The 14447-nt window shown below is 46.0% G+C and overlaps 1 protein-coding gene across 1 annotated transcript in view; it reads left to right on the forward strand.

Moving 5' to 3' along the window:
• Positions 1–14447, forward strand: part of ccdc170 (coiled-coil domain containing 170) — a 91170-nt gene that overhangs the window by 63828 nt on the left and 12895 nt on the right. Inside the window, exons 9-11 of the mRNA XM_033026151.1 lie at positions 2324–2524; positions 6392–6565; positions 12964–13206. Coding sequence (XP_032882042.1) covers positions 2324–2524; positions 6392–6565; positions 12964–13206 — 618 coding nt within the window. The remainder of the gene's footprint in view (positions 1–2323; positions 2525–6391; positions 6566–12963; positions 13207–14447) is intronic.

The following is a 14447-nucleotide window of genomic DNA, read 5'->3' on the forward strand; positions in this document are numbered from 1 at the left end:
TTTACAAATATATGTAAAGTCATAGGATGCAGTTTGATTTGTTGTAACTTTAAAAAGCATGGATTCACAGAACGTACTGTAAGGTTAGTGGAACCCAGTGGCTTTCTGAGTAAATAACAAACCGTTGTATTTCTGACTGAGATTGAAATGTAGATGAATTTTACATGTTACAATACTGTCAAGTCTTGGTTTAAGGCTCGCACCGACCGGTAGACTAAAGAATAGTTTCTACCCATGTACGATAAAAGAGCTAAATTCCAACAGAGAATGCTGGGGAAGCAAAATGTAATTCCAAGAAATGCCGCAAAATTCTTTTAAATTCTTTTAAAATACCTATTTATTTTTTACTAATAAGTGTACATATGTGTTAATGGTTGTCGTGTTTGTATTTTTTTTTTAACTGGAGGAGATGTAATGGAATTTTGTTGCACAGTATTGTGCAATGACAATAAACGTATTCATTCATTCATTCATTCATTCATTCATTCATTCATTCATTCATAATGTCATATAGAGTGATACAGAGTGGAAACAGGCCCTTCGGCCCAACTTGCCCACACCGGCCGACATGTCCCAGCTACACTAGTCCCACCCTTAAATGGCGGATGGCAGGAGAATTGGGTAGCGGGAGGGGGGGGGGGGGGGGGATAGTGAAGTGACGAGCAGCTAAGAGATAGTAGTTTGCAGGGAAATAAGTATGGAGAATGAGATTGATGGGACTGCTCTGGCAGTAATTGTAGCTTCAATGGTTCGAGTAGCTTTTTAGTTTTAGTTTAGTGTTGTTTATTGTCATGTGTACTGAGGTGAAGTGAAAAGCTTTCTGTTGCCTACTATCCAGTCAGAGGAAAGGCTATACGTTTGTGGTAGGTAAATGTGGGAAGTAAATTCTAGTCCATGATCCAATTGAATGGAGAGCCAAGGGGCTCCTGTGCCTGATGATCTTAAGCTCCATGTTTCCATTTGATATGGATTAGAAAGTGGTTGGTATGGGAGATGAGCCTGGATACCACGCACAGACATGACCACAGGTGACCCCAGTGTCACGAAACGGGGTTGCGTTCCAAGAAAACGATCAATATCCTCATTTTTTACAATGTGAAGCCACATCATCAGCGTCGTAAAAAAAATATTTATTTATCTTTTACCCCCATATAAATTTCTTATTACGTATCCCTGAGGTTTTGGTGGTGAGTTGCGCATTCTGCAAGGCATTCTGCAAGGGGGTATGGAGAGAAGGCAGGTACAGGATACTGAGTTGGATGACCAGCCATGATCATATTGAATGGCGGTGCAGGCTCGAAGGGCCGAATGGCCTACTCCTGCACCTATTTTCGATGTTTCTATGAACGTATCAGCAGCATCTCTGGAGAACATGGGTAGGTGACGTTTTTGGTTGGGACCTTCCTTCAGTATGAAGAAGGGTCCCAACCCGAAACATCACCGTTCCATGTTGTCCAGAGATGCTGCCTGACCCGCTGAGTTACTTCAGCACTTTGTGATATTTTGCGTAAACCCGCATCTGCAGTTCTTTGTATCTAAATTCTATGCCTGGCGTGGGAAACATGACAATAATTACTTTGCTTTATTACATCTCACTATTTCAAATTGAATGATTGAGCATCTCCATAGTTCCCTAAGTTGATTTCAATACAAATTTAGAGCAGGGATCAGCCACTTGAGCCTTCTCCACCATTTAGTAAGACCACGGCTGATCTGACTGAAACTCCAGCCCAACATTTCTGTCTCCCTGAAGATAGACACAAAATGCTGGAGTAAATGCAGGAGCATCTCTGGATAGAAAGAATGTGTGATGTTTTGGGTCGAGACCCTTCTTCAGTCTGAGAGTCAGGGGAGAGGGAGACATGGAGATATGGAAGGGTAAGATGTGAAAAGGAGACATCAAAGGGGACAAAGATAAGGAAATTGTTAGCTTAGGGATTGTGACAATGAAGCATTCAATGGTAAGATTTAACCAGGAAGACAGTCAGACTGGTCGGAGAACTAGGATGGGGGAGGGATAGAGAGAGAGGGAAAGAAAGGGTTGGAGAAGTCGATATTCATACCGCTGGGTTGTAAGCAGCTTACAACCATTGGAACGTCACCCATGCCTTCTATCCAGAGTTGCTGCCTGTCCCGCTAGGAATCAAGAGATATGGGGAAAACGCAGGAACGGGGTACTGATTTTAGATGATCAGCAATGATCATATTGAATGGTGGTGCTGGCTCGATGGGCCGAATGGCCTACTCCTGCACCTATTTTTCTATGTTTCTATTTAAACCAGCATCTGCTTTAATGTTAACGTGCTCTTGTCGTCCTTGCCAGGCCGTGTCGCAGCTGGAAGAGAACGGGAGCAAGCTGACAGTGCAACTGGAGAGGCAGGTGGACCTGCACCAAGCAGCAGTGCAGCGCTCCACCAAGGCCGAGCAAAGGCTGTCGGAGCTGCAGGACCGAGTGCAGTACCTGGAGGGACGCCTGCTGGATGGGGACGTGTTTCGTGATGCTCTGAGCCAGGACAAACAGAAAGTAAGGGGTGGACTCAGATCAACGTTATTTACTGCAGTGGTTCAGCATCAAAACGGCTGGCATAACGTTAAATGATAAGGTTTACATCTTGTCCTGTTTGATGTGAACAAACAATTCAAACTATTTTACTTCTTAAAAATGTTATCTGTAACCTGTTCCCATATTTCAATGTAGACAAAAGACAATAGGTGCAGGAGTAGGCCATTTGGCCCTTCGAGGCGGCACCGCCATTCAATGTGATCATGGCTGATCATCCCCAATCAGTACCCCGTTCCTGCCTTCTCCCTATATCCCCTGACTCTGCTATTTTTAAGAGCCCTATCTAGCTCCCTCTTGAAAGCTTCCAGAGAACCTGCCTCCACCGCCCTCTGAGGCAGAGAATTCCACAGACTCACCACTCTCTGTGAGAAAAAGTGTTTCCTCGTCTCTGTTCTAAATGGCTTACTTCTTATTCTTAAACTGTTTCCTTATGACATAGAAGGAGGCCATTAACCATATAATAACCATATAACAATTACAGCACGGAAACAGGCCATCTCGACCCTTCTAGTCCGTGCCGAACACATAATCTCCCCTAGTCCCATATACCTGCGCTCAGACCATAACCCTCCATTCCTTTCCCATCCATATAACTATCCAATTTATTTTTAAATGATAAAAACGAACCTGCCTCCACCACCTTCACTGGAAGCTCATTCCACACAGCTACCACTCTCTGAGTAAAGAAGTTCCCCCTCATGTTACCCCTAAACTTCAGTCCCTTAATTCTCAAGTCATGTCCCCTTGTTTGAATCTTCCCTACTCTCAGTGGGAAAAGCTTTTCCACGTCAACTCTGTCTATCCCTCTCATCATTTTAAAAACCTCTATCAAGTCCCCCCTTAACCTTCTGCGCTCCAAAGAATAAAGCCCTAACTTGTTCAACCTTTCTCTGTAACTTAGTTGCTGAAACCCAGGCAACATTCTAGTAAATCTCCTCTGTACTCTCTCTATTTTGTTGACATCGTTCCTATAATTAGGCGACCAAAATTGTACACCATACTCCAGAATTGGCCTCACCAATGCCTTGTACAATTTTAACATTACATCCCAACTTCTATACTCAATGCTCTGATTTATAAAGGCCAGCACACCAAAAGCTTTCTTTACCACCCTATCTACATGAGATTCCACTTTCAGGGAACTGTGCACAGTTATTCCCAGATCCCTCTGTTCACCTACATTCTTCAATTCCCTACCATTTACCATGTACGTCCTATTTTGATTTGTCCTGCCAAGATGTAGCACCTCACACTTATCAGCATTAAACTCCATCTGCCATCTTTCAGCCCACTCTTCCAACTGGCATAAATCTCTCTGTAGACTTTGAAACTCTACTTCATTACCCACAACCCCACCTATCTTAGTATCATCTGCATACTTACTAATCCAATTTACCACGCCATCGTCCAGATCATTGATGTACATGACAAACAACAGTGGACCCAACACAGATCCCTGTGGCACCCCACTCGTCACTGGCCTCCAACCTGACAAACAACCATCCACCATTACTCTCTGGCATCTCCCATTCAGCCACTGTTGAATCCATCTTGCTACTCCACCATTAATACCCAACCATTGAACCTTCTTAACCAACCTTCCATGAGGAACCTTGTCAAAGGCCTTACTGAAGTCCATATACACAACATCCACTGCTTTACCCTCATCAATTTCCCGAGTAACATCTTCAAAAAATTCAAGAAGATTAGTTAAACATGACCTTCCAGGCACAAATCCATGTTGACTGTTCCTAATCAGACCCTGTTTATCCAGATGCTTATATATATTATCTCTAAGTATTCTTTCCATTAATTTGCCCACCACTGACGTCAAACTAACAGGTCTATAATTGCTAGGTTTACTCTTTGACCCCTTTTTAAACAATGGAACAACATGTGCAGTACGCCAATCCTCCGGCACTATTCCCGTTTCTAATGACATTTGAAATATTTCTGCCATAGCCCCTGCTATTTCTACACTAACTTCCCTCAATGTCCTAGGGAATATCCTGTCCGGACCTGGAGACTTATCCACTTTTATATTTCTCAAAAGTGTCAGTACTTCCTCTTCTTTGATCCTCATAGTTTCCATAGCTACTCTACTTGTTTCCCTTACCTCACATAATTCAATATCCTTCTCCTTGGTGAATACCGAAGAAAAGAAACTGTTCAATATCTCCCCCATCTCTTTTGGCTCTGCAGATAGTTGGCCACTCTGACTCTCTAATGGACCAATTTTATCCCTCGTTATCCTTTTGCTATTAATATAGCGGTAGAAACCCTTCGGATTTACTTTTACCTTACTTGCCAAAGCAACCTCATATCTTCTTTTAGCTTTTCTAATTTCTTTCTTAAGATTCTTTTTACATTCTTTATACTCCTCAAGCACCTCGTAAGATTAGTGTAAATCTGTGGTTGTTGACTGGCGGGACTTGGTGGGTGTCATGGTATGTTCTGTTCTACATGTCTCCAAGGCTCAATAAAACAACAGGAAAGCCATGCGTTTCACATGGGGAATGGGAAAACCCACAGATACTGCAGCACCTGTAGTCTAGCTTGTAGCTTGTAGTCAGACTTGAACATAGTTCGTTGGAGCTGTGAGGCAGCAGCTCTACCAGTTGTGCCACTGTGCCACCTTTCATGTTAGAACATCACTTATTTTACCATGAGGGGAGAGGGAAGCATTAATTGTAGGTTGGAGCAGTATACACTTCGTCTTCTTCTTCTTTTTCTTCTACTTCTTCTTCTTCTTCTTCTTCTTGCGTATGGCGTGCACAGCCTAAAGTTGTAGGACAACTTGTTCTATTTGATCTTCCGTTTGTGCACGTCGAGTTGATTGCATTAGTCGAAACAGGGCGGACCACGTGAAGGTTGCAATCTTCCACCCCAGCAGTATACACAGTGTTCCACAACAGTTTGTGCCTTGCAAGATGCCATAGATCCAGTCCACTGGTTACTGCAAAACAGTTTGTGCAGTACTTTACTTAATGAACAATATGCCCAAATATTCCCCCATTGTTCAACTGCTCGCAGCCCTTATCCTGTTCCTGCTGCTCTCAGAGGCTAGTTTTGCTCTGAATGAAGAAACTCTGTGGCCGCAGGCAGGAGGAGTTTTCTCATGTATATATTGATGCTTGACCAATGGAGCCATTTCCTATTGATGATGTCCAACAAGAAGGGTGCTACCTTTACTAGATGGCCAGGACTCAGAAATAAAACAAGCCTTATTCTCACCTAGATGGCCAGACTAGATTAGATTAGATGACCTAGACTATGAACTCATGGAAGTGGAAAAGATGCTAGATAGGAGACTGTGTTGTGGATAATTCATGATTCAATATTATGATGGCTTGGTGGTGAGGTGGTAGAGTGGCTGCCTTACAGTGCCAGCGACCAGGGTTCGATCCTGACTACAGATGCTTGTCTGTACAGAGTTTGTGCGTTCTCCCCATGACCTGCGTGGGTTTTCTCTGGGTGCTCCAGTTTTCTCTCTCACTCCAAAGACAAACAGGTTTGTGGGTTAATTGGCTTTGGTAAAAACTGAAAATTGTCTCTAGCGTGTGTCGGGTAGTGTTAGTGTTTGGGGATCGCTGGTCAGAGCAGACTCGGTGGCCTGAAGGCCCTGTTTCCATGCTGTACCTCCAAACTATACTAAACTAAACTGTGCTAAAAATGTTTCTGATGCCATTTGGGTGTCCTTGTTGAATCGTGCACCCTGAATTAATTCAGAGATGGCGTATCTTAGCACATTAGGTGGTTAAATTGGTTTGCAAGAACATTATAATGTGTACAAAGAGATTTTTAAAATATTATCTGCTTTCTCTTAAGTATCTGAAGTTTCTGGAGCAAATAGCAGAGAAAATGAAGCTGCATCAGATGACGTCAGAGATTGGGTTCGATATGCAACTCGACGCGATTTTTGCTCGAGCCGATCAGCTGGTTAAAATGGAGAGTGAAGCCATTGTTGAAAACAAGACTCTAACATACAACCTGAGAAGGAAGGTAGATTAATCTGAGATATGTGATTATTGACTCTTTCAACGTAATCTTATTTTTCTTCTCCAATTAACTGCAAAGCATGGGAAATGGAGCGTGGTTCGATATATCAAAGGCAGGCCAATCATCTCAATGATCACGACCCTTCCCAAGTCCAACTCTATCGTGGACTTTCTTCCCAAATCATTTTCCTTCACAGGACCTTTGGGCCGAGCCTGGAATCCACACTTCCCACGCGGTAGTGGTGAGCAACTCCTTTCCCACATGTGTGGAGCCAGGCAGGGGGACAGATTTTGTGACCTCGATGATACCTTTTGGTTCCTGGGTGCTGCAGTGTACAGTCTGTCATGGAGACCACAACATTGTTGGTAACATTGAATGTCACTAAATGAATGTATAATACCCGCTGCCTGGATACTGTTCATTAACTAGTAAGGTGCAGTGTGTATTGAACCTTGAAAAGATTGGAGATAGACACAAAAAGCTGGAGTAACTCAGTTGAACAGGCAGCATCTCTGGAGAGAAGGAATGGGTGACGTTTCGGGTCTCGACCCGAAACATCACCCATTCCTACTCTCCAGAGATGCTGCCTGTCCCGCTGAGTTACTCCGGCTTTTTGTGTCTATCTTCGATTTAAACCGGCATCTGCAGTTGCTTCCTACACATTGAGAAGACTGGAATCCCTTCTGATTGCCCTTCTGACTGATGGCTGTGGAGGCCAAGTCATCGGATAATTTTAAGGTGGGGATTGACAGATTCTTGATTACTAATGCCCCTGTCCCACTTAGGAAACCTGAACGGAAACCTCTGGAGACTTTGCGCCCCACCCAAGGTTTCTGTGCGGTTCCTGGAGGTTTTTGTCAGTCTCCCTACCTGCTTCCACTACCTGCAACCTCCGGCAACCACCTGCAACCTCCGGGAACCGCATGGAAACCTTATGTGGGGCGCAAAGTCTCCAGAGGTTTCCGTTCAGGTTTCCTAAGTGGGACAGGGGCATTAGGGTGTTGGGGATTATTGGGAGAAGGCAGTAGAATGGGGGTTGAGAGGGAAAGACAGAGCAGCCATGTTTGAATGGCAGAGTAGACCCGAAGGGCCGAATGGCCTAATTCTACTCCTGGAACTTGTGAATGTATAAATCACCCAGGTCAAGGCATGACCAGCTGTTACAAAAGCCTTGAGTCCCCAGTATTCCATTCACTGTGCACTTGAAAACCTCTCCAGTCTAAAGAAACCTTGCGCTACTGGAGAATAAATTATTTAAAAAAAGCTTTCAATAGAAATGAATCAGAGGCAGGGTGTTTGGTCCTTCTCTGCTATTAAATGCCAGATTCGCTGTGCGGGGGATGGTGTTAGCTGCATTGTTGAATTGGCAGGGCTGGCACCACCTTAATCTTGCCCCCGAGGGACCTCTGACCTGCCAGTCGTGCATTCTTCCGGCAAACAGGATGCACTGGCATCTTCTGCAATACGTTGGTTGGAGCGACTCTCGTGGTAAATGTGCACATGTGCAGCACACTGCAATTTTCACACTAACGTGCGGATCCCAAACGCTGGTGCTGTGCTACCAGACTCGGCAGACTTTGTGGCCATCTCTTACAAACAACAGCACAGTGCTCAGGCCCATATGAAGCTTTCCACAAAGGGGGGTGGCATGACAGGATTACAAAAAAATTAATGTGAAATAGTGTGTGCGCTGCGCACATCACAAGCGCGAAGCGTGAAGTTCCTCGATACCAGGGTCCAGGGCCTGCTTAAGGGCCCTGGAAGCTCTGGGGTTTTAGATGCTCTCTGATGCATTCTGAGCCTTATTTTGGAGCATTTTTGCACCAAATTTATGACCAATATTTCAGAAATTAACAGGAATCTGAGGTAGCTTTTTCACACTAAGGGTGCTGGGTGTATGTATATAACAAGCTGCCAGAGGAGGTTGAGGCTGGGACTATCCTAATGTTTAAGAGACGTTTGGACACGTACATGGATAGGACAGGTTTAGATGGATATGGGCCAAACGCGTGTGAGTGGGACTAGTTTAGATGGGACATGTTGGTCGGTGTGGGCAAGTTGGGTTTCCACACTGCATCATTCTATGACTAAAAAGTTAAGAAGAAAAATGCATGTAGATAAGTAGAGCAGATTTGAAAGAGGAGTGAAATGTAAAGGCAGAGAGAGGTTTATGGGTGGAAAGGAACATAGGAAAGGAGGGGGGAGAGTGGGCTTGGGCAGATGGGTGAAGGGAAAATAGAAACAAAGTGCTGGAGTAACTCAGTGGGTCAGGCAGCATCTGCGGAGAATATGAATAGGCAACATTTCACAGAGTGCGGGAGTAACCCGGCGGGTCAGGCAGCATCTCTGGAGAACATGGATAGATGACATGTCACAGAGTGCTGGAGTAACTCAGTGAGTCAGGCAGAATCTCTGGAGAAAATATATAGATTATATTTCGGGTCAAGACTCTTCTTCAGTAATATTCATGATGTGGCATGCATAGACATTCCTGAATGTTACCCAAACCATCGTGAGCTACTTTATTACGGTGCTTGCCCTCTCCTATAACATCTCTGCTGCCTTGGGTGATGCAGGACAGGACACAAGCTTTGGGACACGGTGTGAAGCTGTTGCCGTCTGTCCCAGCCTGGTAAAAACCTGGATGGAGTGGATGTGGAGAGGATGTTTCCACTAGTGGGAGAGTCTAGGACCAGTGGCCACAGCCTCAGAATTAAAAGACATTCCTTTAGGAAGGAGATGAGCAGGAATTTCTTAAGTCAGAGGGTGGTGAACTGTGGAATTCATTGCCACAGCCAGCTGTGGAGGTCAAGTCAATGGACATTTTTCAGGAGGAGATTGATAGATTCTTGATTGATACGGGTGTCAGAGGTAATGGGGAGAAGGCAGGAGAATGTGTTTGAGAGGGAAAGATAGTCATAGAGTGATACAGTGTGGAAACAGGCCCTTCGGCCCAGCATGTCCCATCTGCACTAGTCCCACCTGCCCACGTTTGATCCATATCCCTCCGAACCAGTCCTATCCATGTATCTGTCTAACTGTTTCTTAAATGTTGCGATAGTCCCCGCCTCAACTACCTCCTCTGGCAGCTTGTTCCATACACCTACCACCCTTTGTGTGAAAAACATACCCCTCAGATTCCTATTAAATCTTTTGCCCTTCACCTTAAACTTATGTCCTCTGCTCCTCGATTCACCTACTCTGGGCAAAAGACTCAACCATATCTATTCAAATCATGATTTTATACACCTCTATTAGATCATCCCTCATCCTCCTGTGCTCCATGAAATAGAGTCCCAGCCTACTCAACCTCTCCCTATAGCTCTGGCCCTCTAGTCCTGGCAACATCCTCGTAAATCTTCACTGTACCCTTTCCAGTTTGATGATATCTTTCCTATAACATGGTGCCCAGAACTGAATACAATACTCTGAATGCGGCCTCACCACCTTCTTATGCAACTGCAACATGACCTCCCAACCTCTATACTCAGCCTGACCCGCTGAGTTATACCAGCACTCTGTGAAACGTCACAGAACAGGGCAAGATTAGCAAGTTTGCTGATGATTCAGAAGTGAGTGGTTTTGCATATAGTGAAGATGGTTGTGAAAGATTGCAGCAGGATCTGGATCAATTAGCCAGGTGGGCAGAGGAATGGTTGATGGTTGCATGGTTCCTTGAAGGTCGTGTCGCAGGTATATCAGGTGGTCAAAACGTATTTTGGCACTTTGGTCTTCATCAGTCAGAGTATTGAGTATAGAAGTTGGGAGGTCATGTTGCAGTTGTATAAGACGTTGGTGAGACCGCATTTAGAATATTGTGTTCAGTTCTGGGCACCATGTTATAGGAAAGATGTCAAACTGAAAAGAGTACAGAGATCCCCATCCTGGATCAGTCCAATCAGGGTTGTGTCGTCCGCAAACTTGAGAAGCTTGACAGAAGAGTCAGTGGAGGTGCAGTCATTGGTGTGGCGAGAGTAGAGGAGAGGGGAGAGTACGCATCTTGCGATGCTCCTATGCTGAGCGTTTGTGGGTCAGAGATATGCTTTCCCGTCTCACATGCTGCTTCCTGTCTGTCAGAAAGCTGGTGATCCACCGACAGAGGGGTTCAGGCACAGTCAACTCAGAAAGTTTGGTGCATAGTAGCTCTGGCACAATGGTGTTGAATGCAGAGCTAAAATCAACAAACAAAATCCTCGCATAGGTCCCCTGGCGGTCTAGGTGCTGGAGGATGAAGTGCAGGCCCAGATTGACTATGTCATCCACAGATCTATGGCCCAATATGCAAAATGCAGATGGTCCAGTTGAGGGATTGTGATATTTTTCAGCTTGACCAGCACAAGCCTTTCAATGGTCTTCATGACTACAGAGGTCAGTGCGACAAGCCTGTAGTCATTAAGACCAGTAATCCTTACCTTTTTGGGTACAGGGACAATAGTGGAGACTTTGAAGCAGGCAGGGACAGTACATCTTTGCAGGGACTGGTTAAAAATGAGTAATTGGGTGTGAAGTGTTGGTTGGGGTGGGAAAGGGTCCACTCTTTTCATACTGGAGGCCTTAAGTAGGTGTTAAGTGGTGAATGGGAAGGAGAGGGTGCAGGGTCCATTCTTTGCAGACTGGGGTCTGGCTGTGTTTGTTGGGGAGGGGGTACCAGGGTTACGTTTCTGATTTTCAAACCTGCAGTAAAACTCATTCAGGTTGTTCGTCAGCTGACGATTGTCCAAAGAGCAGGGGGTTTCCTCTTATAGCTGGTGATTTCTTGCATGCCCTTCCAAACTGAAGAAGAGTAACTAGCTGAGAACTTGCTCCTCAACTTCTCAGAGTACCTTTCCTTGGCAGCTCTGATTCCTCTTCTCAGCTCTTTATCGATTAGGTTATCTTTAACTCTTTAACGATTAGGCTATCGGCTTGACGCATATTTGCCCCCAACCCCCCGATCTTGAAATGGAAATGTTACATCTGTATATAATGATCCCATTAAAATGTATATTTATGTCACAAACTATGGAATTCATATTTTTCAGTATTGTTATCAAGGAAAAGAAAGCAGTTCCAATTGTTTGATATTATTTGATATTGTTTAAAATTATTCATATGGAGGAGAAAATATAATAGCTCTAAAACCTACCTTAATTTTGCAATCTCACTAAAGATAATCCCCCTTTCCCTCTTCCCTCCCCCATCTCTCTCTCACCCCTCCCTTCCCCTCTCTCTCTCCCCCTCCCACATCCACCCCCCCTCTTTCTGGTGGGGGGGGCGAAGATGAAAGTGGCGCGGGCCCAGCGGGGGTGGCGTGGTCCAGCAGGGGTGGCGTGGGCCCAGCGGGGGTCAGCGGGAGTGGCGCGGGACAGCGGGGGTGGCGTTGGCCCAGCGGGGGTCAGCTGGGGTGGCATGGGCCCAGCGGGGGTGGCGTGGGCCCAACGGGGGTGGCGGGGGCCATCGGGGTTGGCGTGGGCCCAGCGGGGGGGGGGGGCGTGGGCCCTGTGGGGATGGCGTGGGCCCTGCGGGGGTCAGTGAGGGTGGCATGGGCCCAGCGGGGGTGGCGGGGGCCAGCGGGGGTGGCGTGGGCCCTGCGGGGGTGGCGTGGGCCCTGCGGGGATGGTGTGGGCCCAACGGGGGTGGCGTGGGCCCACACCCTGGGATTTTTTCTTACTCTGGGGAAAAAAGGGGGGGGGGTGCGGTCGCACCCAACGCACCCCCCCTTAGGACGGCCATGGCGCTCCCTCGATACTGCACCGCAAGTCTCATCCTGGATTAAGAGCTGTGGTCTTCTGGAGTGGATCTTCAACCCACAACCACCTGACTCCAGCTATAGTGCCACCACCGAGCCAGGCAGACATCTAAAAGACTGAACGTGTAGGAAGGAACTGCAGAGACTGGTTTATACCGAAGATAGACACAAAAATGCTGGAGTAGCTCCGTGGGTCAGGCAGCATCTCTGGAGAAAAGGAATAGGTAACGTTTTGGATCGGAAGAAGGGTTCTAACCCAGAATGTCGCCTATTCCTTTTCTCCAGAGACACTACCAGGCCCGCTGAGTTACTCCAGCATTTTGTGTCTAGAAGACTGAAGAAGGGAGAGGAGAATGGTGGCGCAGTAGTAGAATTGTTACAAGAGACCATTGTTCTATCCTGACTACGGGTGCTGTCTATACGGAGTTTGTACGTTCTCTCCGTGACCTGTGTGGGTTTTCTCTGGGAGGTCTGGTTTCCTCCCACACTCCAAAGACGTACAGGTTGGTGGGCTAATTGGCTGGATATAATTGTAAATTGCCCTGGTGTGTGTAGGATAGTGCTAGTGTGCAGGGATCGCGGGACGGTGCGAACTCGGTGGGCCGAAGGGCCTGTTTCCGTGCTGTATCTCTAAATTAAACTAAACTGAGACAAATTATTTTCACTCTTCCAGCTTAAAGCACAGAAAGAGAGGTTGGAGAGCAAAGAGCTGCACATGGACCTGCTGAGGAAAAAAGTTACCCAACTGGATGTGGAGAAACAGACCCAAACTGCACTGGCAGTGGAGAGGGATGAAGCTAACTTTACTGTGAGGAAACTGCAGAAAAAAGTGGAACGACTTGAGAAGGAGCTGCAGTCAGCACACTGCTACAGCATGGACCTGCGAGCAAAGCTGTCTGACACTCATGAGCTCAAGGTAATTCTGAGAATGCTAACCCTGCTACTATCAACCAATGTTCAGATTCTGGGGTTACTGCCTCACAGTCTTTCACACTCAATGTTACTGTTGGTGGGCAAGGTGTTGGAAGAAAGGCCCAACGATTCAACAAAATGGGATCACTCTGAGGGCCAGCATGGACTTGATGTGTGAAAAGGCCTCTTACTGTATCATAAGAAAATACAAACTAAAGTGATCCTTTACTCTGAAGATATTCACAAAATGCTGGAATAACTCAGTGGGACAGGTGACGTTTTGGGTTGATACCCTTTAGACTGAGAGTCGGGGGAGAGGGAAACTAGAGATATGGAAGGGTAAGATGTGAAGAAGACAGATTAAAGCAGGCCGATGATCAAGGAAATGTAGGTAGACACAAAATGCTGGAGTTACTCAGCGGGAAAGGCAGCATCTCTGGAGAGAAGGAATGGGTGATGTCTGAAGAAGGGTCTCGACCCGAAACGTCACCCATTCCTTTTTTCCAGAGTTGCTGCCTGTCCCGCTGAGTTACTCCAGCATTTTGTGTCTACCTTCGATTTAAACCAGCATCTGCAGTTCTTTCCTAAATCAAGAAAATATAGAATGGTTCATTGTTGGCTGAGGGGAAGGTGACAACGAGGCATACAAACAGTAAAATTAATCAGGAGGACGGTGAAACTAGACTGAGAACTAGGGTGGGGGAGGGACAGGGACGGAACAAGAGGGGAAGCAAGGGTTACCTGAAGTTAGAGAAGTCAATATTCATACCGCTGGGTTGTAAGCCGCCCAAGCGAAATATGAGGTGCTGTTCCTCCAATTTGCGTTGGGCCTCACTCTGACAGTGGAGGAGGCCCAGGGCAGGAAGGTCAGAATGGGAGGGGGAGTTAAAGTGTTTAGCAAACAGCAGATCGCGTAGGCCTAAGCGGAATTCAACACTAATCAATGTTACTTTTTACTCGGAACAGCAAGCCAAGTTGTTGGTGGGCAAGGTGTTGGAAGAAAGGCCCAACGATTCAACAAAATGTAAAATTATGAATTTCAGTGGAGTTGCCTTTGCAAACAAAATATAGATTGGAGAAGTATTGTTGCGCTTAATACATCTCATGATCTCTTTAAGTGCAGCTCCACTTTGGCCCAGCCCTTTGGTTTGTATTTGTTGTTTAAATCAAGTGGGCACAGTGACAAGAAAGCAAAGTTATTCCTGCCACTGGTGTTTCTTTTACATGCTTCAGAACCACACAGAA

This window comes from Amblyraja radiata, chromosome 8 (assembly GCF_010909765.2).
Source record: "Amblyraja radiata isolate CabotCenter1 chromosome 8, sAmbRad1.1.pri, whole genome shotgun sequence".
In the NCBI taxonomy this organism is placed as follows: Eukaryota; Metazoa; Chordata; class Chondrichthyes; order Rajiformes; family Rajidae; genus Amblyraja; species Amblyraja radiata.